This window comes from Abrus precatorius, unplaced genomic scaffold (genome assembly GCF_003935025.1).
Source record: "Abrus precatorius isolate BTA unplaced genomic scaffold, Abrus_2018 Scaffold8, whole genome shotgun sequence".
Classification (NCBI taxonomy): domain Eukaryota; kingdom Viridiplantae; phylum Streptophyta; class Magnoliopsida; order Fabales; family Fabaceae; genus Abrus; species Abrus precatorius.
The window spans coordinates 6,611,559-6,623,818 of NW_020874428.1; the positions used below are offsets into that span (position 1 = coordinate 6,611,559).

At 26.8% G+C, this 12,260-nt stretch overlaps 1 protein-coding gene across 3 annotated transcripts; it reads right to left on the reverse strand.

Moving 5' to 3' along the window:
• Positions 1 to 9,040: 9,040 nt before the first annotated feature.
• LOC113847005 lies at positions 9,041 to 12,018 on the reverse strand. Of its 3 annotated transcripts, none has more exons than XR_003501745.1 (7): positions 11,458 to 12,018; positions 11,162 to 11,379; positions 10,862 to 11,038; positions 10,613 to 10,768; positions 9,967 to 10,243; positions 9,420 to 9,740; positions 9,041 to 9,311 (listed from the first exon to the last, which is right to left on the reverse strand). XR_003501745.1 is itself a non-coding variant. In XM_027475822.1 (6 exons), exons 1-6 carry the CDS (start codon positions 11,804 to 11,806, stop codon positions 9,499 to 9,501), a joined length of 1,419 nt encoding a protein of 472 aa, XP_027331623.1. In that variant the 5' UTR covers positions 11,807 to 12,018; the 3' UTR covers positions 9,041 to 9,498. The 3 variants fall into 3 exon arrangements, 1 of the variants encoding a protein (XP_027331623.1); XR_003501744.1 differs by having other exon boundaries at positions 9,041 to 9,321; XM_027475822.1 differs by having other exon boundaries at positions 9,041 to 9,740.
• Positions 12,019 to 12,260: the final 242 nt, after the last annotated feature.

The following is a 12,260-nucleotide window of genomic DNA, read 5'->3' on the forward strand; positions in this document are numbered from 1 at the left end:
TAATGTAATTGCCTTTTATTATATATTAAAAAATTATCCACGTTTAAATTGGATTTCATATTTCTTATGTCTCAAATAATTTATTATTAAATAATAAAAATATAATACCATAGGATATTTTGTTATAACAGTGCAAATTCAAAAATAATTTAGCAAATTAATATCATTTGAAAATTCACGACTAAAAAAAAATAATTTCATTCATATCTGTAAAAATATTAAAGGATTTGAATTTAAAATTTAATTTTTATCTCATGTTGACTAAATTGAAATTTGAGATTTAATTACTCTTTTAAATTAATTTTAAGTTTAAATTTAAAATTTATTTTTACTAAAATTTAAATTTAAACTATTTAACTAAAAAATAGTACACTATATTATTTTATTTTTGACATTTATTAATTAACAGAATATAATAGCTTTATCCTGTTAAGTTATCATATTTAGTTATTATAATCTAAATTTTTATTGTTAAAGGAGTGTTGGGTTAAATATCATCAAAATATGATAATTTGCAAGAAAAAAATATATTTTTAAAAATTTTGTAAATTTTAATCATTCTATAAATTATATTTTAAAACTTTTTAGAATTTTTGGTTATGATTATAATTTCTGTTCTAGAAAATTAATTTTTATGGTAAAAAATGAATAAAAGTATTATAACTTAAAATTATATATATTAAAAATTAAAATAATGAAAATAAATTTTTTTAAAAACTAAATTAATTTTAATAAAGAGTAACTTTTATTTAAATATAACTTATATTTTTTATTATTTTTATTTATCTCAAAAATTAAAACAATGACATAATATTATTTATTTTACTATTCTAATGTACATCAAATATAATAAAAATATATTTTTCTCTTATAATATTTTATCTTTTCTATCATTCTATCATATCATGTTAATTTTTTTTAAAAAAAAAAAAAAAAAGAGCAATGCACACCTGATAGTCTCTTCTATGACATTATTTCAAGGTAAGTAACATATTATAATGAGACAAAAAATGTATATATTTACTATATCTAAAAAATGTATACCAATAAAAAAATAAGTAACAAGTTAAAAAATATTATTATATATAATTTATTTAAAATTATATTATTTATATTATTGACTATATAATTTTATTATTATATATAAATATTGTATATTAAATTTTATTTTATTTTTATAAATTTTTAATTTTGAATAAAATATAATTTATATTTAAAAAAATTTATTTATTATAAATAAAAATAATTAAAAATAATATATTAATTTAATATTATTATTTTATTTTTAAATTTTAATTTATTTAATTTTAATTTAAATACTTTTTAATTTATTTAAATGTAACAAATATAATAATTTATTATTAAATAAATTTATTATTTAAACATGTGTCTAAATAGTATTAATTAAAAAAATTTATGGTATCCTGAAAATTTGTTATAGGTACTACAAAATTTACCTTCAAAATATTATTTTATTTTCTGGATTACAATGTCAATAGCAGGTGTTCATAATTAATTAATAAACGTTTTAGTATTTTATATCATGCTAGTAAAGATAAAGTTCTTAGACGGTGAGACAGTAAAAATAAATTCATTCGTGTACAGTTGCAATAATAGGGAAAATGTTAAGAAAAATATATTAAAAAATAAAAAAAATTAAAATTTAGAGGAGTTATCATCAAAATTTATTTTAAAAAATTTTGAAAAAACTTTAAAAAATGATATTAAAAACTAAAAATGAGTTCAATAATCGTTTATGTGTAAAAAATATATTAACACTCTATAATGTCTGTTTAAATAACAGTTGCTTTTAATTAATTGTATAAATTTATTTTAATTTTAAAAAATATTTATTATTTTTATTTTAAAAGAAGATAAATTATTTATTAAAAAGTTAATTGATATCTTAAAAAAAAAATTTATTTTGACGTGTGATTCCTGTTCTTACGTATTTTTTGGTATAATGGAGAACTCAAAAAATAGTTAATTAAAATTAAGTTTAGTAAAAGAAAGTTTATTTTGATATTAAAATTATTTTGATAAGATTATAATGGTTAAGATAGAAGATAAGACGATGCATACTACGATAAATAATATAGAAAGTGAAAGAGATCATATAACTATATTACAAATCGTTAAAAAATATTTTTATTTCTAAGCAAATATTTGAATTTATATTCGAATTATAATTCATGTTGAAGAATTTAAAATAACGTAAGATATACATAAATCTCTTATAATTTATTGAATAAACTAAGACAATGTAAATTATACATGGATGTTGTAAAAAATAATAATAAAATGAAGAAATTAAATTAAGTATTAATTATTTAATTTATTAATGTTATAAATATAACTTAAGAAAAATTAAAATATAAAATCAATTTAATTTAATAAAAAAATAAATATATTTGAATTGATTAAAGAAAATATTTATTTAGTAAAATGATTAAAACTTCATTTAATAAATTTATATTACATAGAACATAATATTGGTACACAAAAATCATAACGATTTAAAGCATATAAAGGTAGAAACACTATATTAATAGTGTGTAAAACCTAAGATAACATTGATATACATAAATTTTGACAATTTATAATGAATAAAGATAGAGTTACTACACATTAATATTATAAATTATTAAGATTCAAACAATTTTTTTTTAAAAAAAGTCAACAAAGAGTCAATTACTAAATTGGGCCACCAAACCAGTCCAAAGAAGGGGTCAACCAAAAACTAAAAAAAATCAACAATTGAATTGCACCATCACACCAACCCAAAAAAAGGTTGACAAAAATTTGGGTCATCAGACTACTCCAAAAAAAAAAAACCTAAAAATTGCAAAACTTTTCCATATTTTAGATATAAGCTTCTAGGGGTTCTTGGAGATATAAAATTGTTTTTTTTTTTAAGGAAAAAATATGGTGGAGAATTGAGGTAAAGATGATAAAAAAAAAAAAAATTCTTTAAATAATGGATTTATGTATGAGAGAGAGGAAAACAAGAAAATGAATAATAGAAGTGTTTAATGGTAGGTGATGATTTAGAAAAAAAGAAAAAGAATGAGTGGGTAGTGAAAGGTGATGGTTTGGACAAAAGTGATGGAGGAGGGAATAATAAAAAATTTTAAAGGTTAAAAGTGGTAGTTTGGAAGAGAAAAGAAGGAAAGATAAGGGCTTTTGTGGTGAAAAGATAAGATGGTTGACGATGAAACTTCAGCAGGAGCATGATAGCTAACAGTGGTGAGTAGCAACAGATTTGAAATATATATATATTAAGAAATACTATGTGATTGAATGGATGCATAATATGCTTATATTAGGAATATGTCAAAGAGTAAAAATTTAAAAATACATGATAAAAAAATATTACTTGGACTTTTAAAACTCTTTAGTCTTTATTTGCTTGCCTTTGTTTTTCTGCCTTTCATTATCTTTCTTTTTTTATATATTTTTCAAAAAAAAATTTGTCTCCTCTCCAATTCTTGAACCTTTTTCTTCATAGTTTTTCCTCTCTTTTTTTTGATAGGAATTCTCATAAAATATAAAAATTTTAAAAATTTCTCATTTCATGTACAAAGTAACATTAGTTTAAAAGTTTGATTATTTGTGATATTTTATTATTTTTTAAATTAATTCTAAATTTTCTTCATTTTATCAAGACAAAATTTTATTTTATTTTCTTAAATCCTTTGCTTCTATACCCTTTTTGTAACAATAAAATTTATTTTTTTAAAAAAATAAATATTTTTTAAACAAAATTACATTGTTCACAATTACAAATATGATTATGTCAATTAATTGTTGACAATAAGGAATTAAGATTTATAATTTTGAGATAAAAAGTTTAAATTATTAAGATTCAATATGAGAGTTATGATTGTAAAGTTTAATGAATGGATGTAGGATAAGACGGGTGAAATTTTTACAGAAAAATTATTAAAAAATCAAAAAAAATACACAAATATACCTATCACCAAATTATTTACCCAAATAGACTCTTTTACTTTAACATGTTTTTGCCAGCCAAAATTCAATTCCCGGATAATTGAATTCTGACTTGAGTTTTTTTTTTTTAATTTTGTTTTATGTTTTTATATAATAAAATAAATATTATTATTTAAATTATATTTATATTTTGTTAAAATAAATATTTATAATATGTTATTATAATAACTATTTATAAATAAAATAAGTTTTATTATTTGAATTATGTTTATATTTTTATATTATTTAAAAATGAATAAAAATAAAAATAATATTTAATTTACATATTTATTAAAATTTATTTTACATATTTAAGATAATAAATAATATTTTTAGAAAAAAATAATTATTATATTTTTAAGGCTTAATTATATTTTTGATCCCTATAAATATAAGCATTTTTGTGATTAGTCCCTACAAATATTTTTGTTTAAAAGTGATCCTTCTAAATTAAGAAATTAGGAAATGGTCCCTATCCTAAACTTCCCTTCTGTTAAGTGCTGAGCTGACAATTAGAAAACCAGCTCACCACTGCACATGGCGCTACATAGAAGGACAGTCACAACTTATATGGCTTGTCATGTTATTTAAATTTTTTATTTTTTATTAATTAAAATAAATATTTACAAAAAAGTCCATAAATATGTTTTATATATTTGCAAAAAAAGTTTTTTTTTTTCCTCTCTAAACTTCTCTCCATCTGCAACCCCTCTACCACCCCACTCCCCCTTTCCGGCATCCCTTCTTTTTTCCATATTCCTATCTTTCAGACATTTATTCCTCGTTCTCATCATTCTCCTACCTCCATCCAGCACCCTTACTATCTCCCTCTCTGCTATCTATTCTAACTCCAATTTCCATTCCCTCTTATTATCCAACCCTTGCTATGGGACATATATCAAAGTTGAGAAAATCACACATGCGTAGATGAGAATTGATAAAATCATCAACACCAGTCTTGGGGTCGACGTAGATGATGAAATGTTAAATATGGAAGAAGTTCCCGGATTTGACCCTGCACCATGAAGGATAACAAATGACAAACAAAAATCCAACAAGAAGATCATTCCGCTCCTTCTCGCATTTCTTCATCTCGAGGAACAATGCAAGCTCCTCATCCTTCTCCTTCATGACAGAAGCCCTCAAAAAACCATTAAAAAAGAAACTATTGAATCTCTCAGCAAAGTATTTTGCTTTCTATTTATTAAACAAGTGGCATATTATGACTTTTTGCACATTTCAAAACATTATCTCCTTTGTTACAATGTTGCCTTTTGTCTAAAAATTCAAATCCTTCGTTGTATTCAAAGCATTAATATCATTAGCACACTTTCATTAACCATTATTTCCCTGCTTTGCTTTGGAAAGACTGATTTTGGACGGAAGAAAAATATGAAAAACGGGTTTTGTGATTTTCTTTTCTTTTTTCTTCAATTGGATAATTTGTCTAATAGGGAGAGGGAGAATGGGTTACGGGGATGGCGCTGGATCCGAGTTTTGGGAGAGAGAAAGAGAAGGACCGAGGAGAAGAAAGAAACAAAATTAAAAGACTTTTATGTAATTATGAAAAATTGTGTTTAGGGACTTATTTTTAATTATATAATTTTAAATAAAAAATATAAATATAAATGATGTGGCATGCCATGTAAACAACTGACTAGGATTCGAATAGGTCACGTGGAGTGTTGAACTGGCTCTCCGTTAGCCAGCTCAGCATTTAACAAAGATGGGGTTAATGGTAGGGATCATTTCTTAATTTCCTACTTTAGAAAGACCACTTCCTAACAAAAATATTTGTAGGGACTAATCATAAAAAGACTTATATTTATAAAGACCAAAACCATAATTATGTCTATTTTTAAAAATTAATTAAAATAATTAAATAATAAGTAAATTATTTTAGATAATTTTTAAAAACTAATTAAATATTTAAATAATAAGTATATTATTTTATATAGTAATGTTAATGCTTAAATTATTTATACTTAAAGAATAATAATTATATTTTTAAAAATTAAATAAATATATTAAATATTATTCTGTTTATTTATTTATTTAAATATGTTATTTTGAGTTAATATTTTTAAATATTAGTATGATAAAATGATATTTTGAATAAAAATTTTATTTTAATTAAATTATTTTTTTTAAATTATATTATTTAATATTATAATTTTTAATACCCTAAACCCTAAAACTTTACTATTATAATTTTTTAATAAATTTTATTTTAGAATAAAAATTTATTTTTAAAAAGTAAATAAAATATTAAATTATAAGTTAATTATTTATACTTGAGATAAATATTTTAAAATTAACATTTTCATATTATTAAGGTAACATTGATGATGACAAAATGTATTAATAAAGATGATAACAAATTCATAACAACATTAATAATTAACTATCTCCATAATGGTAGTTAATTCCATAATGAGGGTGACGTTTGTGACGTGGTAGATTTTGTCTTTGTGGTTGTTGTTTTGAAATTTCAAGATGAACTTGTTGAGGATTTGGATCATCATTAAAGTCTAATTGTTGGAATACATTTGATGAATTACCAAGTTCATTAGCAAAATCTAGTTAGTAAAGAGACTGCACGTAAGTTTGTACTAAAGATAGAGTTGTAAAATCAACTCCAAATAAGTTTGTAAAAAAATCCTCTGATTCTATTACAAACGAATGTCTTGTGTTAATTATGTTTGCTTCTGACGTAATGTTTGAAAGAATTGATGCAGTCTCGTGATACGATGGTGTGGAAGTCGTACCGATTTCAAATGTGTTGGTCGTCCTTAGTTGTTGGTCGCTCTTTCTTGGATTTTGTAGTAGTGGTGGCACAAATAGGAAATAGATGGAATTAACAATGTACAATTTCATGTATTCTTGTGTGTTCAAATCTTTCTCGAGCCCAACTTTGTATCCAAATCTAAAACTAAAAAGAACTTCAAATGGTCGACTTAAGTCTAGTAGGATAAGAACAAAGATGGACATTAAAGAACAACAAAGTCGGGCAAAAAATTGTTCTTATTGTACACCTCTGATCACACAAAGAAGACATGTCCAAACATAGCTTCTAGTTCCCACCATTGATTTATGTTGTTGTTATTATTTTAAAATTTTCTTAATGTCATTTTTAATTTTATGAATGTCATTGTAACTTTTAATTTTTTAGCATTTATAATTTATATTAAATATATAATTATATATATATATATCTACATAATATTATTTAATAATGTTTATTATATTAATAACATATTTTTTAAATAAATAATTATGTATAAATTTTAATAAAGATTAATATCTCAAAATAAATAAATAAACTGGTTATTATTTAATACTTTTATTTATTTTATAAATATATAAAATTAAATAAATTTTTATTATAATTTTTATTTTATATAAATTTAAAATTAAATAAATTATTATTGTAATTTTTATTTTTTTTAAAAATTATAATTTCTGAATATAATGTTAATAGCATTTTAAAAAAAATCAAATTTATATTAAATAATATAATAAGAAAAACTAAAATATTATTTATCATATTAAATATGTAAAATAAATTTTAATAAACATGTAAAATAAATATTATTATTATTTTTATTCATTTTCAAATAATATAAAAATATAAATATAATTCAAATAATAAAACTTATTTTATTATATATAATTAACAAAATATTTATAAATATTTATTAGAATAACATATTATAAATATTTATTTTACAAAATATAAATATATAAATATACTTTAAATAATAATATTTATTTTATTATATAAAAACATAAAACAAATTTTAAAAACGAAAAAAAAATCCAAGTCAAAATACTCACATTCACGCCCATCATTATAAATTTCTGTAGATAAATATTCGTGCCTAAACGCAAACCAATTTAGTGGTAATTGTCCTTCTGCATCATAGATGCTTTTTCAAGTACCCAATAAACCCTAGTTTAGTTGTTATCGCTCTACTAGGAATGTCATATACACTCGAGATGCAACTTTTACAAATATGAGGACTGCGTAATTTGAACTTTCTTTGGAGAAAAGAAGTTAATATATACCCAAAAATAAGGTAAGGCTTCTGCATATTTAGATCTTAAAGAGCTTAATTTTGATGGCTTAAAACTCAAGGATTTGATGCAGGATATTCTACCTCAAAAGTTTTATGTTAAATTTTCATAAAATAACCTTTAACACAAACATGCAAGATTATGCACTATTTTTCCTCTAAAAATTTTGTCCAGGATTACTACATTCTGCTGTCCCATATAAGGAATAGGGAAATTATGACAAACTGCACCTGATTTGCCACTTCATGCTGAAAATTCTGCTATGGGGTTGAGTGACAAGGATTCGGTTGAAAATTCAAAGGAAATCTTACAAAAAACCTAGTGTTCACTCCCTTCCTCCACCAATGCACAACGCGGTCTAGTAGACGACAATCAAAACAAGCTCAAATGACCTTTATTCTTGAAAAGAATCCATACCATAGTAACAGCTTCATTAATGACCTTTCGAAGTTCATGACCAATCAAAAGAAAGCATACCATATACCCTCAAAGGCCATCCTGCCTTCATTTGGATCATGAATCCTACACTGGTGAGATTAATATACGGATTTCGGTAACTGAAAACAAGAAAAATAGACTTCCATTAACCAGAAAAAGCTCTAAAACTTCAGTAATTAAAAACCACATATAATAGACATCTAGGTATAACCTAACACTCGAACTATCTCCATCAGAACTACCATCCTTGGAAGGAAACCTTTCATTACGCAACACCTCTTTTTTAGCACTCGATTGTCAGGCTTATTCCTTATTATCGTTTTAAAAACACTTGGAAACTAAAAAGTAAAACCAAATGACCATTAAAACAAACATCCAGAAACAATTTAATCCCAAGCCATTTCCTCAAAAACTACCCAACCTTGTAAAAAGACTCCCCCTCGTTAGGTAACTTCTCTACCTCAGGATTTTCATGCGCTTCTTTCTATGCTTTAAGTTTGTTCAAACATTATAAATTTCTCTACCAAGTGTTTGAAGCTTTGCACAGGCCAACTGTTTCATTGTATGTCTCACATGACCATTTTCCTTGCCATCATCAGCTGCCCCTGCAGTAATTGCTACATGTCTGACAGGAGAGATGCATTCCAACAACTACGTATGGTTGCGTTTATGTATTTTCACTATATATAATGGGCACGGCAACCTCATAATTTATGAAACATTGGTGTTATTACAGAAATTTGTGTTGGGAATCAAGTCCAAAGCAAAATCTCGTTTGATTTGCCTTTCCATGAACTAGATCTTTTCTGAAATTACCTAATCAAAGAGCTCACAGTAAATGATAAATACAAATTATAACCATCCACCGGTAATAACAGTAGAGGGGGATGGGGTTAGAAAAACAGCACTTATACCTGATTCGGATTGGCTAAGGAAACTAATGAAATAAGAAATGAGTTAGACAAATGCAGGTAGGCACTGCTTTCAACCAGTTTAATTAAATGAGATTTGCAAAGGTTTGGCCTTGCGGATATGTCCCATGCTATTGACAAGATCCTTGCGGGTACAGACAGGGAACGTATTGATGTTTCTGAATGCTTTCAGCCGCCACAGGACATAAGGGAAGCTAAGCTGATCCCTAGAAGTGAAGCGAACCACCTCATTAAACCAGACGCACATCAATAGATTAGTTAGCGGTGTGTGCTTCCTCACAATAACAGAGGCTTCACATAGAGCTGCACAGCACAAGCTTGTTCAAACATTTTACAAAATATTGGTGCAAAGCTGGGAATACAATCCAATCTAAATCAAAGTTCGGTAACAGAATTGATGAGAGGATTGGCATCTAAAAACATAAAACAAACTTTTAAATGAAATAGAACAGCAACTTTTTCTTTTTTGAAGAAAAGAAGAAAAATCTAAAATTTTCTTCATGCTAATAAAACTATAATCTGTGCATACCTTTTTTTCCATTAAATCTCTTGTCTTCAGGCAAGCCATCTTTCCTGTATTGATTCAGTTGCACTTCAACTTCCTCTGGCTTGGCTTTGTTCTTCTTGACGACAGCCTTAGCCTCATCATAGACACTACTGCGAGCTCCATGTTCTGATATGGCAAGTATAGAATTTGAGCGCCAAAGGAGTGCTTCCAACACACCTAGTGGATCTCTCCTAAATTGGGACTTGGAGTCCACCCAAATAGAGTATTTTGCTTCAGGAAAAAGGCGATGGCTTAACATCTGAAAGATATCCAAGTGCACACATGGTTGAAAAAGGAAACATAAAGGAAAGCTTCATCAGAGGACAATACCCCCCCCCCCCACCCAAAAAAGAAGAAAAACTAGTGAATAACAGAGCATAATAGGCATGTATCTTATTTTATCCTTGACAAATAAAGCATGGAGTTCATATGCAGGACAACAACCATTCTGTACATGCATTGACGTAGCATTGGACCAAAAAAATAGAATCTTTGGAGAACAAATGGCTTGGACATGGACCCGAGTGCAGCCACATGTTGATTGTGCACTAGCAACACTATCAAGACATAGAAGATGACAAACAAGAAACATCTTTTGGGGGAGGGGTTCACTTCAAAGACTTAATACCTTGGGAATTTTACCATTCAACCTTTGATCAGCAAAAGGAAGATCTCGAACAATGACAACACGCCATTTTCCAATAAATCCATTTTCCCCAATCCTGCGCTCCACTAATTCCTGCGCCTTTAGCGTAATTTCATCCCAGAATGCTACATAACAAACCTGCATACCACTAAATAGATTTGGCAAATAAGATCAGCAACTTCTAAGACACATCAATTACAAACTCTTATAGACTTATACTGCTTAAATAACCTTCTTAAGCGAAGCCTCCGACATCCCAATCGGTTGATAGAGATCATCTCCACCACCAAACGCACAAGTAGACACCACTACCTTGCAACCTTGCATGTAACTCGTATCTTCATCAGATATCTTAAACCCTCCATTCACACTATAGAACCCACAATGTACCATCGTAGTTTCTGACACCTACAATTCATACCAGAAAGAAAAAAATGGGCATACATATAACTACATCCAAGCATAAACTATTCCTACAACTTCAGGAGAAATCATTGAGTCATCAGAAGCCACTCTTTACATCTTCATTACCTCAAAACTTTTATCTCTCTGCTCAAACGTTTGATTTCCAGTAAACAAATTAAACCTTGTGTCTTCAGTACGCAATTGAGACAACGTAACATTCCCTCCTACAAAAGACGCGTCACTCTCTGATATGTACAAAACCTCACCAACAGGAAAATTAGATTCCTCTTCCTCGGGAATATCAAGACGCTCTAGCTTTTCAGGTGGTAGAAGCTTCAAGCAACCTAATAGGGATTCAATTAAACCACGTGTCAAATTAAACACCATATGCAAATTGAAATAGAGAGAGAAAAGGGACTTACGTTCTCTAACACCACCAACAACATGAGTTGTAGGATCAAGGCGATTCAAGTTACTGTGAGGCTCTTTCACCAATGCGGGATTAGATCTATGAAGTTGATTGTTGCGTGTTTCAATCTCAGAGTTCACGTTTAAACTAGGCTTTCGACCGATTCTAGAAGCTTCGAATATGAGCAAACACGCAGCTGGAATAATGATTAGTAGCATCCAGTATCTGAGGAGTAGCTTCCTGAGCCATCGTCGGTGACCGAGTTTTCTGCGCTTCCGTCGCGCACGGACTCGCATGCGACCCAGTTCATCGGATTCGTCGTCTGAGACAGAGATCGATACACTATTGTTGTTGTGGAACATTGAAGAAGATGTGGCGTGGAACGATGAGAAGAAGAGAGAATTGAAATAGCGAATGAGATTATAACCACTGTCGCGCGCAAAATGTAGAAAGAAACTTAACGACCTAGAAACTGCCCCGTAATTGTATACTTGTGCGAGCTGCGGGTTAATCAGCGTTTCATTTGGGTGTCCTTCCAAGTTGCCTTTCTTAGTATTGGAAGTGGAACTTGATGCGAGAAGCAAGAAAAGCTTGCAACGAGCTTTTAACTATAACTATTTTTGTGATATAACTTTCAAAATTGTTTGAATAAAGCATTTTTAGTGTTTGAAAATTATTAAAAGTGCATTTTATTATCATATGAGTTAAGTTATGATTTTTTTTCATCTTTTTTTTTAAAATTTAATATTTACTTTATAAAACGAGAGGAAATATATATCAATTTTATTAATTTAAATTTTAGAGATAAGTTTAAAC